Source organism: Xiphophorus maculatus, chromosome 23, assembly GCF_002775205.1.
Source record: "Xiphophorus maculatus strain JP 163 A chromosome 23, X_maculatus-5.0-male, whole genome shotgun sequence".
Lineage (NCBI taxonomy): Eukaryota > Metazoa > Chordata > Actinopteri > Cyprinodontiformes > Poeciliidae > Xiphophorus > Xiphophorus maculatus.
The window spans coordinates 20,016,964-20,031,751 of record NC_036465.1 but is presented as its reverse complement, the minus strand read 5'-3'; the positions used below and the strand labels follow the sequence as shown (position 1 = coordinate 20,031,751).

At 41.1% G+C, this 14,788-nt stretch overlaps 1 protein-coding gene across 1 annotated transcript; it reads left to right on the top strand.

Moving 5' to 3' along the window:
- The first annotated feature begins 1,268 nt into the window (after positions 1-1,268).
- LOC106699757 (FH2 domain-containing protein 1-like) lies at positions 1,269-13,327 on the top strand. The gene is given in 13 exon segments (XM_014470506.2): positions 1,269-1,337; positions 4,455-4,488; positions 4,491-4,996; positions 5,083-5,144; positions 7,535-7,637; positions 7,894-7,979; positions 8,176-8,276; positions 8,559-8,629; positions 8,780-8,887; positions 10,019-10,089; positions 10,415-10,532; positions 10,622-10,786; positions 10,877-13,327. Coding segments are annotated over 13 exon segments (3,369 nt in total). The 3' UTR covers positions 12,752-13,327.
- Positions 13,328-14,788: the final 1,461 nt, after the last annotated feature.

Here is a 14,788-nt window from a genome sequence, read left to right as displayed (position 1 = left end):
TTTTACGCAGTTTATAGTTATAAAGTGACAGGATGCAAACAAGTCCAAGAGGTAAGAATACTTTAGAAAGGCACAACACAAAATGTTTAGAACTTAGATGAAAGAACCAGCACAGCTGTAGCTCTATTCAGTCTGATGAGCGCAGCAGCTGAATTTGTTGAAGACAATGGATGGGTGGGTGAGTATGTCTGGCTGTTTTTGTGGGCCAATAATCCGCTTTATTGAGTCTCAGGAAATCCTAATTGGAGTCGGAAATGGCTCCAGTGGCCAGATGTGCAAAGACTAGTGAGGTCAACCCTTCCCCCATGGACAACTGACCACAAGCACCTCAGCCTTTGCTCCTCCCTGCAGAGTTTAACCCCAGAAATACAACAAATTATCCAAAGCCACATCACCACAAACCACATGCATCCTTTCTGTCTATGCTGGGGCCCATTTAACTCACCAAAAACATAATATGATGTGCACACATACTCACTAAAGCATCAGCCCTGCTCAGTCTAAGACAACAAAACAAGATGAGTAAGCCTGAAAAACAAGCCTGAATAAGGCTTCTTGTCTGCAGTCTTAAATGGTTTTCTGTGCAGCACAACCATATGTGTGTTCACATATGGTTGCTTGTGCACATATCCTGTCTGTCTCTTATTGTCACTACTTATCAGGTCCTCTAACCAGAGGCAGAAATCTTTGTTGGGTCATTTAGGACAATTGCACATGATCTGAGTGCAGCTGGAAAACCAAAGAAGATCTGAGAAAGCTGGGTTGGATTATGAATGCCACCCCAGACCTGCTGTCCCCACAGTCTAGAATAGGATCCAGGTGTGTGTATGTGTGTGTGTGTGCGTAGAGCTCTCCTCTTGCACAACTACACACATGAATGTGTTTAGTACCCCCACAGAGCAACAGTCACTCTGACCTATTTCACTCAAGCATGGAAGTGGCCTAGACCCAGAAGGCAAACCAGAGGCAGATCAACACTAAAACCCCTCACTCATAACATCGATACTTCCACATGGGACAATTTTACTGCCTCTTTCACAAACTATACAGTGAATGGTGCATCTGGAAAAAAAAGAAAATAAATAAATCTATTCTATTGATCTAGCCACATCCGGATTCATTTGTGCGGCGTAAAAGCCAATTTCAGCAGAGGTCACTGTAGAGAATCTGATCACCGTGTCAAAACAGAACATGTAAAACACGTTTTTTGGTGTATTTTGATTTCTGGGATTGTTTTAGAGTATTGTGAAAACCAGTATGTCGCCAACATGAGTTTAAAGAAAGGGAGGTGGGAGCTAATAGCGTTCACCTTTAAGCAACTCTTCCAGGACTTCAAAGTGAGATTAAGAAGGGGAGACGATGAAGGGCTAAAGCTGGCTGCCGTGGCTGCAGCAGCCCCACTGATCTAAGAGCTGAGCTACAGGGTAGTTGGCACTGCGGTCTTGTGTTTACGCCTTATGTCTCCATTAGGAAATGAAGTATAGCAGGTTTAGACATCAAAGAAAAGCCACACATAAGAGAAAAATCTCAAAGTTCTTGTTCCCGTCTTGGATAAATACTTGCAAATGTTACAAATGAGCACCTTCATTCATAAAACGATGAGCCAAGAGAGACACACAAACACCGATGTTCTCTATTTCATCCAGCTGGAAGACTGTTTGTGTGTTTCCACTCCAACCCATTTTATTGAAACCAGTGAGGGAAGCCAAGTTAAGTCCCTGCTGTTCATTAATCACTGTTGCAATGTCCTCGCTACATAAATGCTGGCATAATAGGTGTAATTGTGTCAGGTTGTTCAGGCCCCTCATGGACTATAAAGCTGCTGTCTCTCATCAGAGGCATTTCCTCGTATTCTAAGAGGTGTACTGTACTCTGAGGAGAGAGCGGCTGGACAGAAAGTAAAATTTCCTGAGAGACGTTTATTCTGGCTGGGCGCACCATAACATACCCCATAGCTCAAACACAATAAAAGCCAGATATTTGGGGTCATAACCTGCTAATTACTGCTGGCCCACACGTGATGAAGAGGATCTGTCAGCACGGCCTGTGAAAGGGGCTACCTGAGCTGGAGCTGCAGAGAGCTAGGTGGCGTGGGCCAGGAGCGCTCGATCACCTTAGATGAAAGGTCGACGTCATGGGTCTGTATCTCACCACCTGGGACATTTCAGCACCCTAAAGGGACTTCTAGCCTCTTAGCTTTCATGCATGTGTCATTCTTGCTTCAGGGAGGAGATGCAGACATAATTTCCCATGTCTGATACCGATCTGCTCCTTCTCTCAGTTTCTCATTAGCATGCCCATCTAGATACAATCAAGGTTCTCTGCACCAAATGCATTTCAGCAATTTGATGATAAACCTGAAACAGAGACATGTCATGTTGTCTGCACAGTTCTTGACACTGGGCATGCTTTACAGTGACTTGCAAAAAAAAAAAAGAAAATCATACCCACTGAGCCTTTTTACAATCCTCAGTCTCATTGAGATCTTATTCGATTCAGTTCAAATAACTTTATTTATGTAGTATACCAACTCAAAACTCAAAGCAACAGGTGAGACAAATGGGATACAAGATATCATGCATTGCTCATTATTGCTCATTATTGCAAGAAACCTGCTATAAACTTCTCCACTTAGTCTACATACCTATGTTTACTCAGCAATCTTCTCTGATAAATCTTTCAAAAAGTTCAAATTGACATATTTACTATAAATACAAACTATGTGACTCCTGATACAGTTTGTCAGAGTAAAAGCTGAACAGAAATGCACAGCACATATTTCAGATTTATTGCTGTAAAAATTTCTCACTTCATAATTCATACTTCTTACTTTTGTTAGCTAAAATTTTATTTAAATTTTGATTGAAAAAAAAAAACTGGTGTCAGCTTGACGCAATGTGAAAAAAAGTTTAAGGGTGTGAATCTTTTCCCAAGGCAGTTAAGACTGCAGTCTTATTTTGGACTGACAAGCGTTGCAAACAACAAAATTAGACTTTACAACATGGAAATCATTTGTTATTACTATATAAAATATATTGTTTTAGAACTTGACTGAGTATTACTTAGAAAGTCACACCTTTCATTATAGATATCCCATATCGAGATGCTCAAAGCGTGACAGCTGATTAAGGTTGAAGACTGACCTTCTACCACCTGACAACCCTCAGTCCGCCCATGGGAAAAATGGGAGGATGCGGGAGAAAAGTGCATATGAGCGTGGGGGTGCGCGCCTGCGCGCTCGCGATGGAGCAGTGTGGAAGTTTCCCTACAAGTTGAGGAGGACGCGAGATTGCAGCGAGCGAGGCGCAATAAGTTTTTAGGAATATAGGAATTTACAGACAAAGTCAGCGTAAACGTATGGAACCGATATCGGTGGTCGTGGGTTTTTATATCGGCTTTTAGACTCACTTCTGCGGCCATCAGGTAAGTCAAACTAACAACCTGACTTGGTTCTGAAGGACGAAAATGAGCAAAACAATGTGATTTTTATTTTACTTAAAACTAAGCTGAAATATTGTTGGGTATCTTACATTTTGCTGGAATAAACAATATTTCGTGGAATACTACTTTACAACAAATGGCAGCATGTAAAAAGTCTATTATAAACTATTTTAGACTGTTTTACTCTTTTTCTATCCCCTGCAACGCAATAAAAAAAAAAAACACATGTAAAGTAATACACGGGTTTTCTCGCGTGATATTCTTCAGCTATAAGGATGCAGGTCCCACTAAATGGTGTCTAGATACAGATCTCATGAATTGATCATGACTGAGATTACTGGCTGTGGCTTTTGCAGCGTGCTCATGCGGATCTCCATGAAACAGATTGGCCATCAGATTGGCCTGTAGTTTTCCCGAAAGCTATGACTCATGGCAGATAGCGCAAGAGATGAAGATATTGTATATCAAACGCCGAGACAAAAGATGCATAATTAATCCGATTTTTACTGGAAGTACACAAAAAAATGTGTCACTGTTCCAGTCTAGAACTTGGATGTGCCTTAGTGTGTATGTCTTTCAGATGTAGGTAAGAAAATTATTGCTCTGTGGTGCTGCTGACCCTTCATTTGTTCGTTTGGTTAACTTTGCGTCTTTGCTTGCCTTTGGTGTCTCGTTGTTTTATAATTAGAAAGGAAGATCTATGATGGAAGAGTGCCTGTGTGTGTGCACATGCAATGAGGTGAAACTGAACAGGATGAGACAAGCTGTTCAAACAACCCACATATGGGAAGAGCTCATCTTGCCTTCCTTGTACTTTCTTGTAAAAGTACTTTGATATTTCCAGTGAAAGTTGAGTCACCAGCTGGATTTTTAGACCAGGGGAATCTTTTGCACGAGAAGCAGGTTGAAAATAAAATAATAAATGAAACCACATTTCATGCAAGTCATCAACATTTTAGCTGGTTTGATTTCCTGATTTATAATTCCAGTTTTGAATCTGTTTTGTGTTCTAGACTTTATGGATTGAACTTGGACCAAGAGCAGAAAGACTTCTCTAGAGCAAGGCCGCAAAGCCTGCTCACCTGTGGTAACCCCGTACTCTAACTACCAGACAGCCTCTATGCACATCAACCTGACTGTGGCCGTCAAGGAATCTCATGCCTTTCATGGAACTAAGCCCACTGCTGATGCCGTGGTAGTGACAGCCATGGAGTCACGTCAGGTGCTGACTGCCCCTCAAGGACCACCACCTCCTCCTCCTCCGCCTCCTCCCCCACCGCCGCCTGCATCCTCCTCACCTTTTAGCCGGGCAGATACTGTAGGTCAGAGTCGGCTGAGGAAGCTGAACTGGGAGCGTATCCCCAAAGAGAAAGTGGAAGGCAGGAAGAGCGTGTGGAGTGGTGTGGCCCCCGAAGAGGATGAGTTTCCTATTGACCTCCATTCTCTGGATGAGTTGTTTGGGCAGAAGGACAGCATGCCAAGGGACAGAACCGTGACACTGAGGCGACGTTCAGCGCTGCTACGGTGCAGATCCCCACAGGCTAGCCTGGGAGAGGTCAGACCGTTTAAACGCAACAAACTTTTTGGCATTTTTGCTTGCTTGGTCCTAAGTGGGTGTGTGTGTTCTATGCTTCTTTACAGATTTTCCTACTGGATTCCAAGCGCAGCATGAACATAGGAATATTTCTGCGGCAATTCAAAATGTAAGATTCATAACTCCTTTATAGATTTGAAGTTTTTAACTGATCAAAGCTAAAGATTTACTGCTGTTTTCTTTCTATGTTGTTGAAACTTTATTAGTGGTGCATGATAGTAGTGTTAATGGGGTTCATAGCAAACATACACTCAATATAGTGAGATTTATTGTATCCATCTCAGCAACAAGGTTTTAAAATGTGTTTCTTCTGTTTCAGCATAAAAAACAATGTAGCTATGGTTTCTTAATTACTTAATGAACATTTTATGCTGCAATCAAACAAGCGTCGCTATAACTATATTACAGGCACAGATACCGTTTCTTAAATTATAATCTTAGTTGCAGTCCAGAAAGTTCTGTGGGAACTTTTATACAGTAATAGATCTGATATATTATGCAGGCTTTGACTTATTGATCATTGGAACTGGACTTTAAGTTGAACAGAATGTTTTTACAGCACTACAAAAGTTTTTTTTTTTTGTCAGACTTAAATGTTTCAGCTCATCATATATATTTTAATATGAAAGACAACCAGAATAAATGTAAAATTAAATTTTGAAATAAGTCTTTATTAAAAACTGAAAAAAGCCTAAACCAACTTGCACCAATGTGAAAAAATAATTGTCCTCTACAAACCTTAAACTGGTTGTTCCACCCTTGGCGGTAACTACGGCTCCCCAGTGTTTGCGGTTACGCTCAGTGAGTCTGGGAAGAAATTTTGGGCCACTTTTCTTTGCAGAATTGTATTATTTGAACAGTTTGCAAGCCTGTTTATGATCATGCCACAGCATCTCAATTGGGTTTAAGTCTGGATTTTGACTAGGCCACTCCAAATCCTGTCTTTTTTTTTTTGTGCCACTCGGCAGTGGAAATGTTGTGTACTTTGGATCATTGTACTGTGACATAACCCCACTGCACTTAAGCTTAAGATCACTAAGTTTTCTCTAGATATCAAAAGGTTATCTAGGTTTTCAGGCACCAAAGAACCATCAGACTACTTGACTGCTTATCTTTGCCTGACATAAACATTTATTTGATCTGATATATTTTAATATGTGCACATAAAAAGTTAATGGAGAAAAAGCATTTTGTGAACCTTGTTTTTACACAATCATAAGTAAAGAAAGTGCCTTACACACCTTACGTCTTAGCTATTGCACTAAGGGTTTCCCCCTGCATTTTACCAAATTAACCCAAACTAAAAGTAGATTCAGAGAAAGAGGTGAATACCAATGTTTCCAAATGAATCCCAGGGATTAGTACTTGACTTGAACTGCAGAAAGCAGCCATATGTCAGACGTTAACGGGTGTCAGAGGTGTAAAACCCCTTCAGTGAAGGGGATGTCTGGTGTATTGCTAGGGATTGAGCACCCTAAGCAGCTGGAGTTTTAAGGAGGCCAATGAGTAAGTAGCTCTTTAGGAGACCGAGGTGACACCTGCTGATGCCTGTAAAGAATGCCTCATCTTGAATCTGCCCCCTGCTGACTGAGAAACCACCAGTGGGTTGTCTTCGTCAGCCATCCCCTAAAACCTTCTTTGTGTGGTTTAAAGCTGCACCTATTATAATGGAAAGAGTTGTTTCATAACCATTTAGGTGAGCTTAAATACACTATCCTCTGGGACACCCTGAACTATTGTGTCGACAATTATGCAATGCTTGCTCACAGAGTCATGGAAAGTGCCAAGTTTCAATGCTGCCATGCCACCATGAGATTCTCAACTGGAGATGCTTTCTTTTCTAAACTAGATTTGTTGGGACTTGCAGGAAAAAGCCTTTTTTTTATGTAAAGACTCTCATTTGCATACAAGTATTTGTCTTGTTGGGCGCCTGTTTTCTGTCTGTCACAAAGAGTGACACAGTAAACGTTTTGTTAGCGCAATTGCAGTTTAAACAAAATCTGGTTTGGTGTTTTCTTTGTCTGCTAGAGACTTAAATATAATTTAGTTTTTGGGTTTTATTTACGTCATTGCATTCAGGGTTTTGTTTCCAGTAGATTAGCAATTCAGAAAGAACGTTCCTCAAAAAATTGATTCTTTGACAGTTTTAGATAAGAATAAGATGAACTGGTCGACAAGAATTACTCTCTGTAGCATGATCATCGGCGGAGGAATGTAACAGAAAGGGGAAAATAATGAAAAATTACTGGAATAGTAAATCCTGGTCTCATCCCGAGAAAGTGAGGCAGAGGTTAAACAGTTGTCTCGGTTTCAGTCCCTCCTCATGACACACTAAAGTCCTCGGTTGTCTCCTGAGCATTTCTGCCTTTTGTTTGTCTTCTAGGAACTTCCTTTTATTATTGTTGCGTCAGACTTTTCGTCTTACACAGCATGCATCTAGTTTTCTGTTTCGTCTTAAGCTGGCATTGTGAAATGAGCTTTTGCCTTTCTTTCTCACAGGCCAGCTAAGGAGATCATTGAAGATATCAGGCACGGTGTTGGAGATCGTTATGGAGCAGAGAAACTCGCAGAGCTCTCCAAACTGCTTCCTGACAGCGAGGAGGTAAAGGGTTTAATCTAGCGTGCAAATACAACGACTGACAGTCTGCTTCCTTTTCACCTTCCCCCACCATGCTCCCCTTACTCATCTGGCTTTAGTTAGGATGATCAAAAGTTTGCCATTACACCACTTTGTATGATGTGGTCTGTTTCCAGACGAAGATCCTGCTGAAATATATTGGACCTGAATCTTAACAAGTTGTTTTTTTTCTGTTTTTTTTTTTTTTACAGCATATGTCTTTTTTCTTTCTTTCTTTCAGGAATGTCGCCTTAGGAGGTTCTGTGGAGAACAGAGCTGTCTCGGAGAGCCTGATCTTTTCATGCTGCTTTTAGTGGAAGTTCCCAGGTACATCCCCAACAAAACATGCAGATGTACATCCATACCAATACATTTTTGTTACTTTTTCACTTTGCCTCAACCTTCTTTACTCAACCTTGTTCTTCTATTTGTTGAACAGAAGAATGATCTAGAGTGCCTTTTTTGTCTCATCAGTCAACCCTTCTTGCTGATAGATCCATCTTACTCATTTTTCTTTCACCAGTTTTCGACTCCGTCTGGATGCCATGATCCTACAACAAGAGTTTGACCCCGCTCTGACCTCTCTGTGTGTGGCAGCCAGATGTCTCAGGGAGGCGGCAAGAGGTAAAGTAACAGCAGGGAGTTGTGTACTCCAGCACCATTAAGACTTGGGACTGTATAGGCCTGCTAAAATTCTTGTGTTTAGTCTTGAGTGGTTGTCAGGCGCCACAGTGGAAATGAGATAAGCTATTTAGCATTCAAGCTAACTAGAAACCTGCATGCACTGCTATTTTTGGGGGCATAAAAGTTGCTGACTTGTAACATGGCCTTGATGTCAGCTGGATACACATTAATTGTCATTACTTAAGCCCTAAGGCACAATATTGATTATCTTTACACTCCTAGAACTGCTGAGCTGTCCCGAATTGCACTCCATCCTCCGTCTGGTGCTGAAAGCAGGGAACTACATGAATGCTGTGAGTAGCATTCACTCAGTCGTTCAGTTATTGAATGGTTCTGAAAATGCAAGATCAGCTATTTTTGGTTTATGCTTCAGCTGTTGATTGATTGAGATTTGCATTCAAGGCTTTCATCTGTTGTTTAAAGTTGTCTGCATTTCTTTTCAGGGTGGATATTCAGGGAATGCGGCTGGTTTTCGAATTTCATCACTTCTCAAATTGGCAGACACCAAAGCCAACAAGCCAGGGATGAATTTGCTGCATTTCGTTGCTATGGTATGTTCTGAATTGTATGATAAAGTTGGGAGGGGAGATGCTTGTTTCACCAGCAGGTAGAGTTGGTAGCACTGTTGCCCAAAACAGCTATTTGAATACAGACCAGGGTACTTCTGGGAGGAGTTTGCATGTTCTCCCTACGTATGTGGAGGATTTCTCCCAGTAAAAAGCATCATTCAAGCTTACAAAAACATGTGCTGGTGTGTTGACCACTCTAAGTTACACTTATTTGTGAGCGCATTTGTACATGGTTGCCTCTCCTGTATGTCTTTGTGCTGATAGTAGATCTGTGCTGGACTAACAGCCTGTCAAAGGTGCACCTGGACAGGGTGTGCATCTTCCTGGATTACAACGTGGTCTTTGTCTGTCATCATCTTGTTTTTTGTTTTAATATAGTCATAAGAGTACAATAGCACATAATACCTGCTTTGATAATCACTGACTATTTTAACTTGAATTTATAAAGACAGTTTGCAACTTTGTTTATAAATGTTCTTTGGTCTTCTAATGTATCCAGCTGGTGTTTATAGATCCTCCTGAAACAAATGTGTATAATTCCTGTGAAAATGCAGGTCAGAGGTCAGCAATAGTGGTCATTACTCAAACTTGTTGACATTAGCTGTTGTTTGAATTGGCTTTTATAAATTAGGCTCATTCAGTTAGGGGTGGATTTACTGGAAGAAACATTTTCAGTGACATAATGTGGGTATTGAATCCCAACCTCAGGACTTTTGCTGCATTATAAAAAAAATGTTTCCATAGGTTTGTTGAGGGCCAGTTTCTATCTGACTGTTTAATACTCAAGTAGTTTGTTGAAAATCACAATGGAACAGTCTAGAGTAACAACTTGTTATCATTTGTACTCTATATTCTTGAAAAATAGATGCCTCCTGCAGGTCATTGGGCCTATACTTTTCACTTTTTCACATTTGAAAAGCTAGATATAATAAAAAAGGTAGAAGGGCTCTTGTAAGAAGAAATTATTTTAGGCAGCAAAGTACAAAACAATGCCAAAGTGTTCTCTTGAAACCAAAAGCTCCACAGAGTGCATTCATTGTCATCATTTTGCAACTTGCGTATTGTATCCTTTCAGACAATGGAGAAGATAATCAATTGTTTTCGTCTCCACAGGAAGCTGTGAAAAAAGACCAGAGTTTACTGTCTTTTCCCAGCCAACTAGGCCACGTTGGCTCTGCCTCCAGGTCAGTCTCTTCCCAAACCTTGGATCCTGTTGAATCCTGGATTCTGTGGTGATTAGTTCTGAGGGAAGATACAAAGCCCACTCAGAAACAACAATATCTCCTTGTAGTCTGCTAACACATTGCAATCCACTGCATTATTTAATCACTCCCTCGTTTTGCAGCTGTAGTTAGTTGCTAGTGTGAAAGTGGGTTAAGACAAAACTGCTTCTCCGAGCCAACATCTGAGCTAATAGGCTTTTCAAAAGTGTGTGTTTATCTAATAAAGGTTTGAAGCCATGTCTGTATTTCCACTTTGGATTTTGCAAACACATTTTTTACTCTGCAGGTTGTGTGAAGAAGCTGTGCTAGATGACCTGGCAAAGTTAAAAAGCAGAGTGGCTGAACTGAAGACAAATGTAGAGAATGAGACAGAGATTAAGCAACAGACACAATCCTTTCTGGAGGTATAAGTCACTGGTTTGACATCTGGTTAGAAATAAAGATCAATATGAATGAAAATCTGTGTCTGAAAATGTGTGTTATCTGTGTTCAGAGGGCTAATGAGCGACTGAAAGAGGCCGATGACGAGGTAGAGGGTATGAGGATGTCGAGTCAAGCATTGATGGAGTTTTTCTGTGAAGATGACAGCACTTTCAAGCTAGAGGAGGCGTGCAAGGTTTTCCATTTGTTTTGCCATCGGTTCCAAAGAGCTGTTCAGGTGAGATGCCTTGGAAGGTCACAAAAACATAACTGCTCTGTTGATCACTTTATAAAGACTAATGTTAATTTATCTTCCATTTTTAAATAGGAAAATGAGGAACGGGACCTCAAGGAGCAGAAACGTCTAGAACGTCAACGAAAGATTGTGGAAAAGCGTCGGTCTCTTGCCGTTTGTACAGGGCTGGACCTGGGGCTGAGTCTTGCCAGAGAGCCTGACTGTCAAGAAAACCAAGATGAACTGGAGAGACTTTTAGAAAAGAACCTGAACTATACCTGGAATCGCCGTAGTCTTAGAACCACTGATTCTCGTAGATTCATGCACCACATGCAAAATGACACCCATCTCAACAGTTCATCTATTCTCAAGAGCTTTCCGGTCTTGGGGAGTAGTCCGACATCCACTGGTTATCATTCAAACAGTTCCTCGGACCACGAAACCAGTGCTATACTTTGCAGTTCGCCAGAGACTGATGGGGTATGTTCCCCCTTTGACCAAGAGTCTGTTCTGGAAAGAGGGATGAGAATGTCGAAAGAGAGAATGGAGGCAGTAAAAGACTCCCACATTGCAGTATTTAGTTATTCTCAACATGGAAAAAGCTTCACTATGAAGCAGTATGGGCCCGAGAGCATTTCTTACTCTCTACATGACCAACTGAAAACAACAGGACACAAAGAAAAGGCAGATTTTTCTCCTGAAAACATGACTTTGAACAGTTCTAGTATAGAGTCTGCTGCTGTAAGCACCAATACATCAGCCCAAGGTGTGAAAAGCCAGACCTCTGCTTGCAGACGTAGGCTGTCCAATAGTAATTGTTCTACTCAGAGTAAATCTGGAAGCTCTTCAGTTCATGAGTCCAATAACAACTGTGGAACACTTTCTGACAGAAATACAAAGACTGGGACCAAATTACAATCATCTGCAGAGGAAGTATCATTCCAGCCACAGACAAAGTACAGTCCAACAGTTAAAATAAGTACAACAACATCTTTACCTGATGCAAGTTTAACAAAAGACGGAGAAACTGGAGGGTTTTTAACCCCAATGAAGGAGGACTGGATGCCCTCCAGTCTGCCAGAGTTTGGTCATTCACAGCCAAAGGAGGCCTCTGATTTGCCAACTGCAGATAAAGAGACTGCCAGGTCATTCTCACGTGTCGGTGAAACACTGGAGTGCCATACTCTGGTGAAAGGTTTGCGGTCATATGAGAAACTAACTCCCCCAACCTCTCCACTTCCACGACCTTCACCAAGTCTTTGCTCAAAGTGGAGGAAGGAGAGGGATGTCAACCTGCACGAGGGGATTGCTCCAGTGTCTATTGCACCAAAAGAAGATGCTAGAACTGTGAAGAGCCTGATGCGTAGTGGTATTGGGGCAAAGAGAGGGTTTGTGTCACGGACAGTCCCTTCCAACAGCACAGGCATACCCCGAGTTCACTCCAAAACTGAGCCTTCCAACGGAGCTCCAGCGCCTGCTAACCCACCACTTTCTGCACGTCCGTCCATTCCCCGCAGCGCTTCAGTTCGCTCGTCTTCTTCTGTTCGACCAACTATAGCTCAGGCGGAAGTGAAGCGAAGTACCAGTACACGGGAGAGATTTGTAAATGAGTCACAGATTACAGAGAAGTCCACTTTGACTCGGAGGACTTCAGACAGAACTCCACAAGAGAAGGTCTGTGGCAGCACTCAATCTACCTTTATTAGAGGAGCTCCCACCCGTGTGTCCAAACGTGTTGCTCCAAACTCTGAGTGTCAACTGCCATCCCAGTTGCGGACAGCTAGCAGCCCATCCTCGGCCACTGCCAAGAACATACGCACAACTGTCATTTCAGCTGCCCGCAGTAAATCAGCTAAGACAACAACCTGTACCAGCAACTCACCCGCTAACCCTAAAACTCCAGCTGCTTCCCGGATACCTGGTCTTAAAATGCCCCGGGCTACTACAGCTCAGCCCTTGTGGAGATGATGAAAGGGCTTGCTGTGAAATTCTCCATGTCTGTATGAATTTCTAGGTATTTTTCAGTTTTAATTAAACATTGAGTTGATTTGAATTAATCTTAAGTAAAATCTTTTGTCTATTTGAGTGTCTGGTTTATATGTTTGATTTGCCACTGAGAGCTTTTGAAATACTTTATAACTTGTCTTTTACACATTAGCAGGGTAGTGCATTTTCTACAATCTACCTCTTTTGACATCTGTTTATGTCCTTTGCAGGCAGTAGGACAGCTATAGAAGACCTCTTCCAGTAGAACAGCCTTGACACTTAGAGAAACATTTCACTTTAGGACATTGTTTTAATTGATATTGTGGGTAGAAAAGCAGTTTTCAAGAAAGTAATCCAAATGTTATGCACACTGTGTCCGATACCTGAGTAATCAGTGTTTTGAACTTGAACTGGTACTATATTGAACAGTTAATTTTGTTGCCAATTGGCCTCAAGAAAAAGCTGCACTTTACAAAACTGAAAAGAGGCCTAAAGAGATGGTTACTGTATTTTTATTTTATATAAAAATCTATAACTTTATTGAGTATAATTATTCACTTTGAGATATGTATTTGTAAAAAAAAAAAAAAGTCAAAGAAATAATAAAGACATTATTGTGAAAAGAAGTGTCTTCAGTTTTTGGAAGGCTCTTGTATAATATGCACAGTGCTTTTTCCATATTTTGTCCCAATACAACCACAAGTATCAATGTATTTAACTTTTTATGCGTATACCATACAAATTACTGTAGAAGGAAAAGGATATGTTGTTCATATCTATTACAAATGGAGTTATAGAGGTTTGGCCTAGCTGGAGTCCAAATGTTCTAGAACCTCTTTTGGGTGCAATCAAACGGGTCTTTGGAGAACTTTTTTGAGTCTCCTAACAAATTGTCTTCCAGTAATGTCTTGAATGTAGAGCCCTCTGTGTTTCATTGTTTGTGACTATGTTGCATACTGAGGAAAAGATACTATTGCTGTGTTTCATCAGTGATCGTGGTGTGTTCAAGTTGATGTCCAGTGTTAGTTTTCCCACAAATATGATCATTTTAATTAAGTCCAAAAGTTCAAGTTTGGTTTCATCTGATTGGAGCATCTTTTCCATATGTCTTCTACATCCTCTTTATTCCTCATAACAATTTACAAACTTGACTTTTTATGGTTACCTTATAAAGTCATGATAAAATACTTTTGAATGAAAAATGAAATGGAAAAGTTTAATTCTATGTCAAGGCCTTACTATGTTTGTGCTTGCATTGAAAACTTTTACTCTCCATTCATCCACAATAACAACCCCTCTTGTGACCTTCATTTCCCCCCTCCCTCTTGTTTAAAACTGCCTCTTGCTGCATCTCTTGACACAGTCACCCCCGATTCTTTTAGTGACTGTTGCCATGGAAATGCTATAGTTGTCTTGTGGAATCTCCTGGCAGAATTGAAGGGGTGTGCGAGGCCTGGGGTGGAGGGCGACTGTGGGCATAGGGTCCCAGTGGGAATTCTCTTTTTATAGCCTGCAGTGACGCCAAAACTTCTTGGGAAAGGCAATAAACCGGTGCCTCTTTGTGATCTGAAGTCTGCACTTGTTGGTCAGCAGTTGGCCTTTTAACCTGCGGCAGTGCTTAGCGATGACATCATCACCAGCATTTCCAGGACAAAACACCTAAAATAGAAAACAGATCCTTTTATAGAGTTAGTCAGTTTGTTCTGCTTCAATATGACAGGTGAAAGAGATTATGGCAAAATAGGGCTGATGAAGTGATGTTAAGGTTTTCAGACTGGGCTTGACAGGATGAACTCCACAATAGTGGGAACAGGTTTTTTAAAGGCCTCCTTTGTTTGTGTGGTCTACAGCAGGCTATAACACAGTGCCTTTATTGATAAGAATAGGTTGCTCAAGACAGTAAGTGCAATACCATGTATAACTTTTAAAGTTTGTCTTGAAATATTTGCAAAGCTAGTTACATGACTGTAATTCAAAATTTGAGCTCTTTAATGGACTTGCATGCATGTGAAATGAAAT